Source organism: Mixophyes fleayi, chromosome 7, assembly GCF_038048845.1.
Source record: "Mixophyes fleayi isolate aMixFle1 chromosome 7, aMixFle1.hap1, whole genome shotgun sequence".
NCBI lineage: Eukaryota > Metazoa > Chordata > Amphibia > Anura > Limnodynastidae > Mixophyes > Mixophyes fleayi.
The window spans coordinates 146,194,757-146,212,244 of NC_134408.1; the positions used below are offsets into that span (position 1 = coordinate 146,194,757).

Sequence of the window (17,488 nt, forward strand, 5' to 3'; positions counted from 1 at the left end):
ATGACGGCTGTGTATACAGCTAGAACATGTGTGTGTAATCAGGAGCAACTGTAACAATGTATTCTATGTACAGTAGACATTAATAACATCCTAATAAATGTATTTTATGGGGAGATAAAAAGCAACTTTTTTTTAATATGTTTTGTTAGTAATAACTATATTATTAACAGGTGACGATCATTGAATATTTTTTTGGTTTTTTTTTTCCTGTACGTTCTTTTGTGACTTTATATTCCACATATGTATCGGACGTATCCCGCAGTGTCTGTTAGAGCAGAGCGGACCTAGACCCGTGTTCATCAACAGACGTTTCTTTCCATCTGCTCCTCGCTGTATACGGATGTACGTATGTCCGATGTATGTATGTTTTTAAGAAGGAAAACGCACAATACGTTCATTTTACATAATTTAATGAATCCGGCCCTCAATGTATTTTATTATCAATACCAATATTATTATTATTATTATTGTTTATTTATAAACGATATTAATATAGTTTATAAATAAACAATATTCCAATATTTCACTTATATTAAACAAATGTATATTTTTCTCACCCACTGATTATCAGTCACTGTGTTAAGTACACAATGCTGGGGGCTTAGGAGGCAGACAGACCATTTTCTGTTATTATTCTGCTTGAAGAGTCTGCTAATATCTAATGCTCTGGCTCACAGCTCATGGCTATGGGCAGCTTAGTAGTCGGTGCCCAAAAAGAATAATTGATTAAGGAGTGCTGGGCTTAATGTCTATTTTAAGAAAACATTTCTGTAAATTGTTTTGTACTCAGTGATTCAAGTTCCGGGAATAGTCTTTTTTCCATACAGTTCAGCTTCTATTAAAACCAGCCATTAAACGACAGTGTGTCAGAGTCTTTAGACATATAAATCATTTAGTATGCTTCCAAATAGAGGATAGCATTACAAAGGGAACTCTCGTGGGGATTGTCCAATTTACTTGGCTGTTCTATGTCTTCATTCTACGTATTGCCCAAGATAGTGTGCTACTATGGCAAGGATTGCTCCCACCACTGCAAGACTCCTCAGTGTTGTCATGGATTGGCTTCATGAAAATAGGCTTACCTCCCAAAGTGGCTGCTATTTTCAGGGTGATGTGTGACAAATACACTATAATAGTACAATTGGAGACAAAGACTTGGGTATATTTACTAAACTGCGGGTTTGAAAAAGTGGAGATGTTGCCTATAGCAACCAATCAGATTCTAGAATTTGATTGGTTGCTATAGGCAAGATCTCCACCTTTTTCAAACCCGCAGTTTAGTAAATCTAGTCTTTGGGGTATATTTAAAAAGCAGCAGTTCCAATGAACCACTGCGTCTCAGCACTTTGCTGTCCAACCCAATAGGCTTTGTCTTTAATTAAATTGCCATTCTTAAAAAAAAAAATGTCAGCAAAGCGCTGAGAAGCAACTGTTCGTTGGAACTGCTGCTTTTCAAATATACCCCTTGGTGTGTCTATAGGTGTTACGTTGGCAACAGTAAATTTCGTATTGAGATGTTCCGAGCAAGTAGCAAACTTGTTCATTTGTAAGTATACCATCTTCTGTTTATTCCTTTTTAATTTTTACAAGAAACTATTGGATTATATCGTTGTTTGTCATTTTGTTAATTGTTTTTCATCTTAGGAATTCTGGATTTTTTTTTTCATATTGATTTTATACTGAATAAGTTCGTACGAACTCGCGTGTCAGATTTAGCTTGGTTTTAGAACGCCTCATAGTTGAAACAGTGGAGATCATTTGGTTTATGATAACTCTGGGTCAGGGGAGATCATTTGGTTTATGGTAACTGATGAAAATATATTGTGACAGATTAGTTTAAAGGGAATATCGAAGGCTTCCTGGGTAAGAGTGTCAGCTCTTCACAAAACACCTTGGTGGTGACATAATTGATAAGGCAAAGTTAGTGTGCGGGACAGACGGGGAGAGCTTTAATCATTTTTGAACAGAGCAGGTGGATGTTTTTGATTAACCCTTTGTCACGCAGGCTCAGCTGAGTGCTGGATCGTGACAAGCTGAAAGGCAGACCTGAAAGTATTATCCAATAATTAATCTAGAGTCTTGATTTCCAACAATTGCTTTGACCTATAAATATCATTTAGGGAAAACTAAATTTTATTTTTTAAAGTGTACAGATAACTATGTCCACCTGTTGCATTTCATTTGCCGCATTTGTTCAGGTCCGGTTACATTTGATGCTGCTGCTTCTCCTTAGCAGATTACTATGTGCGGAGACATTTTTGTCCCAGGCTGATCCTCCACTTCAGGTTCCAGGACTAAGCACAGGGATTTGGAGAGGTGAGAATACAAAAGTAAAAAACTAGAACTTGTACATTAAATGGGGGCTAGTACAGGTGCGATTCCACCCTTATTTTTATTTTTTTAAACCAAGTGCCATGTTGCAATTTTGACACATACTTAAAATACAATGTGTAAACAAATACCAAATATGTAATTGTCTGATATACACAAATGTTCCCTGTACAGCCTATATTGTAAAATAAAACCCATAGTTTGGAGACAAGTGGTCATAAATTCACTTATTTAATAGTCTGTGATTGGGGTGGGGCTGTCTGAGGCACTTGCAGCACCCCCCACCTCATCCACCCCTGTGGGCTATATTAAACTACCCAAAATACTAACAGAGCAATAAACCAATGTTGTTGGTATAATACAGATAGAAGACAGTTACACTTTAAAAATGTGCAAACTTTATTTATTTTTTTTACAATGAGTTGGTTTGCTGACCCATGGCTAAAGCCGAGTAATATTTTGGTCGTGTGTGTAGATGACTGGCCTTTGAGGCTAACAGCAACTTAGTGAGAATAACAATCTATTATTAGGCAAAAGAAGAACTTCATACTAAAACAAACAAATTCCTCATATTGTATGGTACAGAAAAACACCCCATTATAAAATGGAGAACTCTACAATACTGTTTTAATACTTTACGGTGAGTTTCTTTAACACTTTCCATTAGCTGAATTTGTATTGCAAGTGCAGTAACACTGTTCATGCTGCAGGGGGCAGCACTGCTGCATTGTACACGGCTTGAGCTACAGTAGTAACACTGGCTATGCAAACCAGCAACATAACATAACAATCAGCATAGCACCAGACAATACACCTGTACAATAAATAGGTAAAAAATAATATATTTATATATATTTATATATATATATATATATATATATATATATATATATATATATATTAGTGTTTTGTATGGACGTGCAAAATACAGCCAGACAATTGGGGGGCAATAAAGCCAGGCTTTTAGGACTGACACTGCGGCTGTGCATAGAGGTCATTGACAGAGGTCCGAGCCCATTAAACCTGGGTGCCCTCAACAGCATTTGTAATTCGGATGTAAACAAACACGGTAGACGGTGGGATCTTGGTACCGTCCTTGGAAAGGAGATGAATATGGCGGTAACCTGTGTGAAACACACAACAACAAAAACACATTATTAATTATTGGTCGATGTAGTGCATTGAATCTAAATTTATGTTTTTCCTTGGTTTGATTCTTCAGACTTCTATTAATCATTTTAAATTCTGCACTAGGCCATGAACTACCATGGCAACCACAGTCACATGACAGGGAGGCTCTGGAAAACTCTGAGCTCGGTCTGCTCTGTGCCCTGCAAAATGTGTCCCTTCCTCTGCCATCACGTGGCATACCGAGAACTGTGAGCCTGTGTTTGTGTAACTGTCTGACATTTTTTTAATCCTTCAGAGAGATTTTGAAAAGGACTTGTAGAAGGATAGCTAAGAAAATCATCTGCATGCTTAAAAGGCACTTAATGGGAAAAAAATATTCTATGTGGGATTGCTGCTCTAACTGTTTCAATTTCCTATCGTTCAAAATATAAATGGAATTATTTATCATTTATTTATTCATAATTCTATGAACTAGTGATGTCAATGAGCCATAAGGCACAAGTATTCAATTCACTACGTACACTATGTATTCACTGAGGCATGAGGTATGTACTTCACCTCACAGAATGGATTCTTGTGCTGTGCATAGACAACAAACTCACTTTTTTGAAAGCATGTGTAGTTTTATATTTAATTTAAATAGCTGCAGGAGATTATTACCGTCATACTGCGAACCTCAAATATATAGTTCCTGCATTTCCCCTTTGTATCATTTTTTTAGTTATTTATTTTAATATCAATTTTTAAAATGCTATTTTTTGTTCATCAGCCTTCAAGTAAAAAAAAACCAAAAAGCCCTTACCTGACTTTACGCTTCTGAATGGAAGAGTGTATTGTCCTATAAAATCATTCCTTGTGGTCTTGTCGTAATCTTCCACCACGAACCTTACAAGGGCCAGGTCCGGAACGTGGATCTTAAATTGCAACGTTTCGTACCACATAGGATTAAATCCTTGGAATGGAAAGAGAAACCTTTTTCATGTACAGTTTGACATCTGGGGTGTAACATTTAAATTGAGAAACATATTTCTGCAAGTGCACCTCTCGCCTATAGTGAAGGCAGCTATTTTCGGAGCAGGTGCAATATGTATGAGCTTTGCAGCCAATCGATTCGCTAGGTCCCAGTGACATCACTGAACTACTCCACAACCGAATGTTCTCAAAGGTACAAATATAGTTGTCTCCCGGAATGTCCAGGAGATTCCAAAATCTCTAGGCCTTCTGGACACCCAGGAGAGCAACCCCTTCTAGTGATGCGGGTGGAGCTTAATGACGCGATTGACAGCGAATCGGTTCATCCTGGCCCTGCCCCCCGCTGTACTAGGTCTCAAGTCGATTGTACAGAATGGGGTTTAATGACGTGATTCAGCAGAATCTCCCTTCTTGGGGGTGGGGTGGGGTGGGGTGGGGGGGGGGGGGGGGCAAAATGTTCCCAATAGGCTGCTGAGCTGAGTCTCACCACCAGGGCTAAATTTTGGCAGTCAGCCCCTAAACCATACTTGCCAACTCTCCCAGAATGTCCGGGAGACTCCTGGATTCCAGGTAGGTCTCCCGCGAGTGTATGGCAGTCTCCTGGTGAAGTGGGCAGAATTAGGCCCAAAATGCCACGATTCTACTTTTAATGCCTAACTTAATGTTTGATAATCACATAGATTCCCTGGTGATCCCCATTTTTGTTGCTATATTGAGCTCTGTATTTCACCCTTTGGGGCATATTCAATTCCGATCCCGATCCGCGGTAACGCGCGTTACTGCGGAAAATGCGCACTACTGCCTGTAATACGGTACCGCAATAACGCGGATAGGGCTGCGTACGAAAATCCACGTTATTGCGGTACCGCGGAATAGGTTCGCGGCCCATTCCGTCGCGATCCCGCGGATCGAGATCGGAATTGAATATGCCCCTTTGTGTCTTATCTTGTGAGGTTTACTGACTTTATATCCTCTACCAGATAAACGTTAATTCTGTTTTACAACTTACAAAGACATTTACCAGTCTGCCCCTTGTTGTAACATCCATCTAATCTCTAAACATCTGATATTTGTAGTGTAACAGCCTCAGAGATATCTGTTGTCAGTATTTGTCTGTACTTACACCCCGGTCACATCACTCTACTGACATTAGATTTATCTCTGTATCTGCTCCTTTCTCTGCCTACAGTCCGTCCATCCGGGAGTCTGTGCCTTCAGCTCGCAGTCTAAGTTACATACAGTAATGTCCCTCTCCATCCCCATGGGAATAAATAAAATACAACCGTATGGGGGGAAAGGAGACCCTGCGGCTTTATTATTCAAACAGTTGTTTACAACATTCCGTGACAGCAACAAATGCAAATAAACCAGATATCCAGGGCACGGTCTCCCACCGCTATCCAAAGGGTGACACGTAATTCCTTATAGCCGCAGGCTTGGGAGATCCTAAAAAGGTTACAAATACAGTGTGGAGCTGTTAACTTGCCCGTCAGCCGTGACCCTGTGAGATTCTCCCCCAGCCTTCTTCTGCCCTGTTGTCCCCAGCACTCAGCATTTGGAAAAATGCATCTCTATAATCATCCTAATGGACACAGAAGATGGCCATCGCTGATAAGACACAGAAGACCTCTTATCGGTCTCTGTAGGTCGGTTCAAACTTCTATTACAACCATCTCATTCTCTACATCTGGGCCCGATGTACCCCTAAAACTCTTTACATTTTTATCACATCAATATTTAGCTCCGTTCATGTGTTCATTAAACTTTGATTTCCAGAATACTGTAAGGAGTTATGTTCATATGTCTCAAAGTCAGTATTTTGTTCATTTACAATTTATAAGTATCTTTAAGATTTTATCTTTAACAACTCTATAATAAACTATATTACTTGTCTGCTGTTGTTGTTGTGATTAATCTCTGAACAATAGAGGACAGGGTGATTGCACATAACTTACCATTGTTCTCTATGTACCTGGTCTCCTGCTTTGATTGGTCGATAGGAACCCCAAAGATTTCCACCCGTACCAGGGGATCTACGATAGAGCCCTCTTTACTGTTTTCAACTTTAGGCAATTGCTGGGCGCTGATCACCTACACACAATTATACAATGTCAGTCATACAAATAAAGCCATTTAGGGAACAACATCGCAAATGCTCTTTTTGTCACGGTCCTAGTTTTGTGCAAATTCACCCATTACTGGGTGCACCTGGAGCGTGAAGTTTTGCGCAGTCTGATGGGACGAGCTGGTTGGGACAAGGATGTACCTTGCTCAGTGTGGGTTAGGAGCACAAGTGTTTCTAGTTTTGCATTTAAGGGATTTTACAGGTCAAGATTATTTTAATGAGTTGGCATAATGGAGGAGGTGAATCAGTGAGAGTTATTTCCATTTTATAGGAAGGTACAAAGCCTTTACCTCCCTGCAAAAGGACTTGTCAAAGGACCCGCAAACCCAGTCTCATCCCTTTGTGTATAATGGGTACATTTTGCACCTCCCATTTGCACTTTTACTGGAAAGCGCCATTGCTAAACGCACCTCGATCAATGTCATAAGCACATCCAAGAGCTGCTCCTGTAATTACACAGCTGCACCACTAGGGGTCACAGAATACGCTCTGCTTTCTCCCCTATAGGTCAAGTCTCCTAATTAGGATCCAGCAGTAGTGAGGGGTCCTATATGCCCATAGATTGTAAGCTTGCGAGCGGGGCCGTCTTACCTCTCTGTCTGTCTGCATTACCCAGTATTGTCTTATTACTGTGTTTGTTCCCGATTGTAAAGCGCTACGGAATTTGCTGGCGCTATATAAACGTTAATATGCGGCTATTTCAATGACTTCTTGATTTATTGCTATTTTTTTTGAAATTCAGAATTAATTCTGCTAGTAGGACCAGGTCTACACAGCCTCAGCCGCATCATATGAAGCTTTGTACCTGTATGGAGAGGTTGACAGGGGAATAACCATCAGTGTCTTGCGGCTGGTCAGGGTTAAAGCTGGTTTCTAAGTTTCTCATGAACGGAGGCTTTAGAACGTAACCACAGCGGGCGTTCTGCTGGAAGAGTCCGTCATTGAGGTCCATCTCTACGCCCGCTGTCTGGAAATTCAGCGCCACTAAGAATTCAAAAGCCAGAGTAGGGATTCTTGTTAGTGTATGAGGGCACCCAGTTTCTATTTGCCCCTGTAGAATCTTTTGTCTGAAATAACTGGGTAATAAGGGTAGTGTGATATCTGAGCCTTAATTGGTGACATTCTCACCCTGTCCTGTAGGGGGCAGCTGTGTAGAATCCTGCCACAGTGAATACATCCACCCATACCATGACGGTGCCCAAGGGCCAAGGAAACATTAAATAATACTTTACCCATTTGGCACCCAACATTCCACATGTCCTTAGGGTTGTAATTGGAGGAGTCCGTCCGCAGCCCGGTGGGGTAGACCCGCGTCAGCTGCCAGGCATTGTGCCGGACAAACTCGTTACCTACAAGAACAACAGAAACCATAAAACAAAAGATATTTAGAGCAAAAACAATCAATAGATGAATTGATAGACACAGAACTGTACAAGTCAACAGCTGGTTTCCAAGATAAAACACAATTAAAAATGTAGTTAAAATAGTTTTTCAATGTAGATGTTGTTTTAAAGTTAATATTGTGGTTGTTAAGTGACCCAAACCTCACCGTCCTATCTCGGTGTACACTTACATTTATCCTGCAGTTTTCCACTTTTGTTCTTTTGCAAAGGAGCCTTAGAGGTAGATTTACTATAGTTTTTAGAAAGGAAAAGTGGAGGTGTTGCCCATAGCAACCAATCAAGATTCTAACTATCATTTATTTAGTATATTCTAGAACATGATATCTAGAATCTGATTTGGTTGCTATGGGCAATACCTCCACTTTCCTTTTTTGACGTTTTAATAGATTTATCACTTAACGTCTAAATTTAATAGGTAATATAGGAACTCTGCTTTGATTACGGTTAAGAGGACAGTCTGGGGCAGATTCAATTGTCTGTGTTTCCAGACGCGTTTTTTAACGATATTACGGTAAAAAGTAACGCAGATATTTGTTCGCCCCTCTATGGGGTGCGAACAAAAATCAGCGTCACATCTGTAACTAGGTGGCTCCCGCGGATTTTTCATTAAGTGAATCTGCTCCTTTGTTTATTATCTTTATTATCTGTATATATATATATATATATATATATATATATATATATATATATATACATATATATATATATATATTAATGTTCCTATTAATGTTCAAACACAGATATGGTTATCACTGTGTATTTCAGTAAGTTTACTGGGACAATTGAATTTGTATGTAGTGTCTGTGGTGCTTAATTGATTTTAACATCAGTTGATGTGTATACATTTCTTGGAAATGGATATAATTATTATTGATTTTAAGTGAGTATATTGTGACTTCTTTTTATCTATCTATCTCATACTTGCCAACTTTTCCTCATTGGCTTCAGGGAGTTCCCGTAGGAGATGGTTGTGTAGTGGCGGGGTTTGACAAATTGTATAATTTTGGTCCCACCAAAATGATGAAGAGTAGGCAACTATGCGTTAAAGAAAAGCAGCTAATTAATCTCTAGAGACTGAAGTGTCTTTTACATTTCTGTCTCCATTACTGAAGTCATGTTGTCTTACCTGTCAGTCTTTGATTAAATCTTGGTCTCCATGAAAATGGCCACCTCCATAGGCATCAATACATGGACATAGGACACAATTTCTGAACTGTGTCATCATGCCACAGATGGTGAAGCCAACCACGTCTTGTACTGGCTCAGCATCAGGGAGAATGCCAGACTCTTCAGGGAGTGAGGGAGATCACCCCTATTTCAGGGAGTCTCCCTGACATTCAGGGAGAGTTGGCAAGTATGATCTATCTATCTATCTATCTATCTATCTATCTATCTATATGGAAGCAGCACATACACACATTTTTTCTGTTCTTTTTCACATTCAATTCTTTATATTGTATTAATGCTCTGTTAGTTCGGCACAGGTGTTTTATATTTTACAGAAATATGGCTACAGTCAGTCAGCAACTTCTGGATGATTAATAATCAGCGCTGTTCTCACAGTCATTGAAATGCAGTATAATAATTCATCTTTCTTCATAACATATAAAGATATTTTTGGTTAAATGTCACTGTAATAATTGATGATGGATGCAAGTTACAGATGGGGGCTAAGTTCCGTCACCTATATTTGGGTCACTGTGCCGGCTCACCTGGCTCTCTGACGAGCTTCCGGGCTTTATACTCCGTGAAGGAAGACATCTCGTATAGCTTGTAGTGGGCTCTCGAGTGCTTGAAGCTCTCAAAGGCGACGCTCTTACAGTATATAATGCAGTCAGACAGCTCCTGAGAGAGGCGATCTTTGGACTTCTAAAAAAAAATACCAAGAAAAACTGTAACTGAGAACTGATGAAACGGCATCACAGAGTCTCTATATGCGTCAGGCAGCGGTATATAAAGGGTTTCCTCAAGAGAACAAGGGGCTTGTGGTGGGACGCTGTTTGCGCCCATATTGGCTGGCGCATCCATTCTAAGACCATACTTGCCTACTTTCAGTCAGTGCAGTCCGGGAGAGGGGCGTGACTAGAGGGCGGGAGGGGCGGGGGCGGTCAATCGTGTCAGTTTGGCCCCACCCCCATGATGCAAATGATGTTTTGTCACTGGGGGCGGGGCCAAAATGACGTGATTTACCGCAAATCGAGTTATTTTGGCCAGGGAATTGCGGGATGCGTGAGCCTTGCCTGCTCTCCCGGGAGTACGGGAGACCGACCTGGATTTCGGGAGGCTCCCGGATATTCCGGGAGAGTTGGCAAGTACGTGTAAGACATAAGACGGCCGGTACACATTGCCTCTTTCACTGCTGCCAGGTAGGGAAGAAGTCAACACAATAAAAGTTCCCAACTGCACTTGGTGTTAGGACATTCTTTATAGGAAACAATATGTTCAATATATTCAATAGATCTATTCCTAGACCAGTTTATTTAGCTCCATGTTGTGCATCCTTACACTCTCAATATTAAATTTAAAATACAGGGAAAGAAAATGGTGTCATTGTATATCTCGTAGGAATTGGGTTTTTTTTTTTATTTAAATTTTTTATTTATTATTCCATTAAAATGAATATATCATTTATCAGAATCCCTATTTCATAACAGCAGCGAAAAGTTAAAAGCAAAATTAGTGATAAAGTGACAACGTGAATATAATAATAATAATAATAATAAATCCGAGTTAAAAATTTGGCGTCTGTTCTTACTTATTTATAAGGCTTAGTCTACGTATATCTCCAAATCTTGTTCTCAGTTTTTACTGGTATTTAGATTTTAGATAATCATCCTGGTAATGCAGATTTGTGAAGCATTCACCTTGTCTTTAAATACAGTGAGACACTTTACACCGAGTTGTGCGAATCTATCTTATATGTCTCAAAAGGGAGAGATTTATCAAACCTTCTATAAAGGAAAAGTGGAGGTTGCCCATAGCAACCAATCAGATTCTAGCAATCATGTTCTAGAATGTACTAGATAAATGATAGCTAGAATGTGATTCGTTGCTATGGGCAACACCTCTACTTTTCCTTTTCAGAAAGTTTCACTTTATCACAAAAATATTTCACTGGTGTTATGAAACAGGGATCCTGAAAAAATGATTTATTCATTTTAATTGAATAATAAATAAAGAATTAATGTTATTTTGCTTTTTGTTTTTTTTATACGAGGCATCCGGTAGGTCTACCTACAGGACCACGCCCATTTCCTAGGGAAGTGGGCGGAACAGGAGCCTCAATGACTCAATTCGCCGTGAGTTGGATCATTTTGGCTCCTATCCCTGCAGTGCTATGATGCAAACGAGACGTTTCCCCACAGGAGGTGGGGCCAAAATAACTTTATTTGCAGCACTATGCCCCCCCCCCCCCCCACTTCCTACACTTGACCCTTGTATCTCAAAGCTGACAAGTTTGGCATAAAACCTACCTTTGAATTTTTTTTATCTTCATTCCGTATGTTCTCCTCATCCATCTCACCGTTGTCATCCTCCTCCGAAATCTCTCCCAGATAGGAATCTTCGGGGCGTTCATCTAAACAATCCTCCAATCTCCCAATCTTCTTCCCTTTTAAAAGGATTTTCCCACGCAGATCCTGGTGATAACAAATGACAAGTGTATGTTAGAGTAATACATAGAGATTGTCCAGTTATTGATATTATCCGTCTTTTACTTTTATGTCAGAGTTACATTGGGGGACATTTATGATGGCTAGAGCGAAGAAAAAAACGGGACGTTGTTCACAGCAACCAATCAGAGTTCTGCTTTCATTTACTAAACTGCACTGTAAAAATGATAGCTAGAATCTGATTGGTTGTTATGTGCCCAAGTTTTCAGAAATGTTTCCAAATATCACAGGCCATCATTTTTTTAAAAGCTAAAGCAAGCATTTTGTGGGCTGAGCCAATTGGCATGAAAATGCAAGTCTATCATCTCACCACGGAAGTACTTTGTGAGACATGATTACCTCATAGAAGATTCATAGACCCCATGAATATTGGTTAGCCCTACAAAATGGCTGCCTAGTCCAGAGGTCATTTACAAAATGTAAACAACATACCTCTCCACATTTAGCAGCACACAATCGGGTCAAAATAAGCCCCGCCCCATCAATAAGTGCAAGTACCTCAGGGGAGGGTAAACAGACAGGGATCCGCCCATCCAGGGTGCTGGTCACGAGCTGCTCTCCCAGAATGCTTTTCAGGTGTTGAGCCATTGTGTCCTGCTGCTCCACGCTGCAATGGTTCTCCAAAGACAGAATGACCGGATACTGTGATACCTGCAGACCCAGCACCAAAACCCCTGAGTGCCAGAGCAGACCGGCCATATCGTATAACACTTGTGTAACTGCTACAGGAATCTTCTGTCACCTTAGATTGGTTTTCACCACCTGTTCATTTACTGTATTTCACTTTTAAGGAGCCAATGTAATATTTATCGGGAGGACGGATTAGCTTTCCCCAGTCTGAGCAGCGGGTTGTAAGATAAGTGACGGAGGCTCTGTGTCTGGGACAGGGAAGTCTGGCTTCATTCCCGTCATCTCTAAGATCAGCTACTCAGCTGTACACAGAGTCTGAAGCCAGGAGGTCTGATAGTATGCCCTCAGCAGCTAGATCTCACATCATCACTGGGGACACCCGAAGAAATGGTCATTAAACTCGGAACAGACCAGACAATGCATAGTGTATACTGTCACCTGAGCAACGTATAGTGTATACTGTCAGCGGATAATGTACAGTGTATACTGTCACCGGACAACGTAAAGTGTATACTGTCACCGGACAACGTATAGTGTATACTGTCAGCAGATAATGTACAGTGTATACTGTCACCGGAAAATGTATAGTGTATACTGTCAGCGGATAATGTACAGTGTATACTGTCACCGGACAACGTATAGTGTATACTGTCAGCAGATAATGTTCAGTGTATACTGTCACCGGACAATGTATAGTGTATACTGTCAGTGGATAATGTACAGTGTATACTGTCACCGGACAACGTATAGTGTATACTGTCACCTGGTAATGTGCAGTGTATACTGTCACCGGATAATGTATAATGTATACTGTCACCAAGCAATGTATAGTGTATACTGTCAGTGCTATGTAAAAGGACAACTTCATAAAAACATTACATTTTCACTTAGATTATTATGTTTTTCTATTATTATATGGCAGATTTTTCTCACACTCATCACTGTACTTTCGTGAGTGTGTTGTCAGTGAGTGCGATAAGGACATATACTCAGATCCTGTTAGATATATAAGGTAAGGCAGCTGGGGGTGAGGCAGGTCTGTAGGGACTGTACTCATGGTTATGTGTCCAGGCTCGCTGTATCGTTCTGCTGCTGATTCATCAGGGCACGCAGACTGAGCGCAACGCGCGTTTTGTATTATACACCCGTATGTAGGCTTTGCACACTCCTGAATTCATCAATGCCCGGATCTCTAGATACGTGCACTGTTGAATTCTGGGTCAGGTCTGCTGTGCTCTACAATACACTGCAGGATACGTCCAATGTGGATCATAAATTTGCAACAGAACGCACAGGACAAAAAAGTTACTCAATAAATGTCACCTGTTAGTAATAAAGGCATTAATGAAAAAAAATGTAAAAAATTTGTTTGCCCCCACCCCACCCATGAAATACATTTATTTGGATATTGTTAATGTCTACTGAGCATAAAATACACTTTTACAGTTACTCCTGATTGCAGACACGTTATAGCATGCATACGAGACTATCATCACTACTGATCAGGACTTAGACTAGTCCTGTGGCTGGAGCAAGATATACGGCAGAAAAACAAGTAACTGTGAGATGGCCAGAACTGTATACAGACGCGGCTGCGTGCGCTTGAGTTTGGTAGGCTCTTATTGTACATTGACTACGGCAAAAAGCCCCTTCCTGTGCTGTGTTCACGGACGTAGCTCAACATAGAGATCTATCGATGTAGAGGAACGTACAATATATACTCATGGGATCAAGGTGAGTAAGGATGATGCGCTCCTAATCGTGATCAATAGATCCCTAATTGGAGTTCTGCTCACACTCTGTTCACCAGCAGGACAATACGCCACAAACAGATATATAAATGAGTAAACGTATTGTTAATTTGTAACGCCCCCCTAGTGGCGTTTTAGTAAACCCTGCACCTCAGTAAATACAGGAGGGGTCACCTAGAGGGTAAGCTAGAAGTTTATGAAAAGTTACATAAACTGGTTACCATGTTGATAACCCAGCACAGCCTGTGAGACTAAGGGGGTATTCAATTGTCCGCGGGTTAGAGCGCGGAAAAACTAATACCGTTAATACGGTAATCTCTCGCTGGATTTCAGCTCGCAGCTCCCTCAGCTGCGAGCTGAAGTCCAGCGAGTAAATTACCGTATTAAAGTTTTTACGGTAATCCTGCGCGGACCGCGGGATTTTCGGCAATCCCGCGGACAATTGAATATGCCCCTAAGTGACAAAGGGGAAAAGAGAGAGAGAGAGGACACACAGAAGAGGAGAGATGTAGCTGGGGACCTGGGAGAGTGGGGTGGAAGCTCCAGGATCCTCCACCATTGCCTGGGAGTCTGAGCGCGGTGACTGCGCCAGGGCAAGAAATGTGTGCCCTGGATGAGGGGGAGAACTCCATGTCACTATAGAGAACCCAACAGACAGGGGGACATTTGCATGGAAGAGACCCTGGAGTGAGGGTTGCTACAAGAGGCATGGTAGCTGTATTGTCAGAGCCTGAGGCTCAGAGAGCCCAGAGGAGACATCATCCCCGCAGAGGAGGGGTGAGCTGCAGTTGAGAGTTACACAGCGTGTGTCAGAGCTGCATGGAGGAGAAGCTGCCTGCCTGTAAGCATCCATGTGAGTGCCCTGCAGAGGAGGGTGATCTGCAAGGCATGTGATTTATGTTATATAACATCTGGATAACATTAAGAACTGTGCAGGAGGAGTAATAAGATATTTGCAACCATATTCGTATTGCTCATTAAGAACTGTGCTGGAGAGAGTGAGGAGCTGTATATATATTTCTTTATTGCTGCAGCCATTATGATTATCGTGCTGGAGGAAGAGGAGTGTAAATAAAGAGTTCAGTTTGTGATAGCGATGGTCTGGCGCCCTTTATTGCACTGCATCACAAAGTGACATCCCCTGTGTCCCACTAACTACAAAGAAACACCTGCATGTGCAGGGACCCCCGGATCATTTACACCCATGCCCATCAGCTAGCCAGGGCTTGAGAAGGAGGTGCACTGTGTACCCTTTGCACCCCACACTACACACAGTGACAGGGGGTTATAAATTTATATATTGCACAATGTCTAAACCCAGAAATGATGCTTATACCTAAATATTTACTTTACAGATCACTTTTCTGTCCTGATACACAAACCTTTATATTTTAAAGCATGTCCTAGTGATCGCAAAGTAGCACAAATGATGTCACACTCAGCATTACAATATAACTGGTATTGTCTCTCTAACTTCCACAATGATCTAATGATCCCGATATCTAGCTTTATCCCCACCTCCCCGAGAATTAGAAAATGTCTGTTCTTTATAAGTTACACACCCTGAATGCATACTTGTTGATGGCTGACACAACATCTCGGAAGAAGATTTTGGAGGTGAACGTGTGGCCGTGATACACAATCGGTTCTCCATTGGGGCCATCCCAGGTGTCCACCTCTACGCAGCGGCATCCTCTCCTTAGTGCCCTGTATCAGTCACAATGTAACAATAAGGTCAACCAGAACCTCTTACCTTAAACCTTCTACTAGGCAGCCAAGCAAAATAGTCTTCTTAGGCTTATAAGAGAGACGATAGATGGTATCTAAGTCACACTTCCTTCTCTACATTCATCATCTACAGTCATTATTATCTTTAACATTCATAGTAAATTACACTACGTGCCTAAATACAACACAACTCCTCTCCAACAGCAGAGGGGGTTAGGGTGGACTTAACAAAAATCTAAAAAGAAGGGTTATCCGGGCCACTATTGAGTCTGTATAGTGGGCAGCTCCAGTATTCACCAGGTAGAAAGTGGTTTCTGATCAGGGCCAAATTTTGCCAAGACCTGGCCCTGAATACATCTAAGTGGCAGGTAACATTAGATCAGGGGGTAAATGTATCAAGCTGAGAGTTTTTATCCCCTGATATTGTGACTGACAGCCCTCGCTCAGTGTTGGTGTTGCGTGTATCACACACATGTATGGCGGAACCACACACGTGCAGCACTGACAGATATCATGTAACACGCCACTCACCTGATGTACCCCTCCACGCTGCTCTGCCCTCGCAGCTGGTCCTCCATCAGGTAGGTGTTGTGGGAGGAGGAGATGAAATAGTGGCACAGGGGCTGAGTCATATCCTGGTAGAGCGGTTCGTGGTTCACGTTGAAGATGGACCCCTCCAGGGAGCACAAATATGTCAGGAAGCCGTCAATACTCAGCGCGTGAAGCTTCTGCGCTAGAAGTCAGATAAGTTCATATTCATATTAACAACTTAGACATAATGAGCCTTATTCAAATCTGAACGTAACTAGCACACAAGTTGCGGTTTAAAAAATAAAAGAAGACGGAAATTGAGCATAGTCTCGACCATAGCCAAAACCAAGCGGATCACAAGATGCGTTTCCATCTGAATCTGGTTATAAGTAGTACGCTCTGTCTACACAGTACTTGTCGCATGTTAACATAAAGACTAGTATACACCTATTCAATATAAGGTCACATCAGAATGCATACAAATAAATTGATATTATAAAATAAATAAACAACTCTAAATAAAATATAGTTGGTTTAATAAAAATATATATATATTATGACATTAAACACGTAAATCAACTTGGCATTGGATGTGAAAATGTTAGGCCAAATTTTTGCCATTCGGCTTAACTCCGTCACTGATCTTGGTGCACCCAGACTAGACAGGGTGCATGCCGGGTAATTCTACAATGACCAAAATGCGTCACCTGTTTACCCATCTCCAGAGGTTCCACTTGGCTGAGCCGGGGGCAGTGGTGCCGCCTTTTGATGCTGCCCCGGCCTTTGACTCGGTTGAATGGATCTAGCCATGGGAGGCGTTGGCTCAGTTTGGCCTTGGGGACATTTTTGTTAAGTGTATTAAATTGTTATACTCTGCTCCGGTGGTGAGAGTGCGACAATGGCTATACTACAGCTCTGTTTGGTTAGGGGCATCCGTCAGGGGTGTCCACTGTCTCCCGCTATATTTGTTCTGGCCATAGAACCACTGGCGTGTCTTATTCATAAGCATCCTGGTATTAATGGCCTCCATGCCCTCTACGCAGATGACGTCATTGTTTCCGGAGGATGCTGATCACTCACTTTACACCCTCTTGGAGGCAGTGTGCACCTTTGTCGATTTTCTTGTCTCAGAATAAATTGGGATAAGTCCAGTATTTTTCTATTCACGGCGCCGTCCCTGTTGGTGTGACTTCGCGTCACTCCCTGCAATGGACA

General features: G+C 41.4%; 1 protein-coding gene across 5 annotated transcripts in view; it reads right to left on the minus strand.

The window, feature by feature from the left end:
* Positions 1 to 2,706: 2,706 nt before the first annotated feature.
* Positions 2,707 to 17,488, minus strand: part of PLCD4 (phospholipase C delta 4) — a 41,851-nt gene continuing 27,069 nt past the window's right edge. For 4 of the 5 annotated variants that reach the window (XM_075181041.1, XM_075181043.1, XM_075181040.1 and 1 more), the window contains exons 9-18: positions 16,274 to 16,475; positions 15,577 to 15,721; positions 12,132 to 12,284; positions 11,436 to 11,600; positions 9,675 to 9,831; positions 7,792 to 7,908; positions 7,365 to 7,543; positions 6,390 to 6,525; positions 4,265 to 4,414; positions 2,707 to 3,455 (exon numbers count right to left, since the gene is read on the minus strand). In XM_075181041.1, coding sequence (XP_075037142.1) covers positions 3,349 to 3,455; positions 4,265 to 4,414; positions 6,390 to 6,525; positions 7,365 to 7,543; positions 7,792 to 7,908; positions 9,675 to 9,831; positions 11,436 to 11,600; positions 12,132 to 12,284; positions 15,577 to 15,721; positions 16,274 to 16,475 — 1,511 coding nt within the window. In that variant the 3' untranslated portion in view covers positions 2,707 to 3,348. Of the gene's footprint in view, positions 3,456 to 4,264; positions 4,415 to 6,389; positions 6,526 to 7,364; positions 7,544 to 7,791; positions 7,909 to 9,674; positions 9,832 to 11,435; positions 11,601 to 12,131; positions 12,285 to 15,576; positions 15,722 to 16,273; positions 16,476 to 17,488 lie in introns of those variants that run through there. The other variant, XM_075181044.1, reaches the window with a different exon arrangement.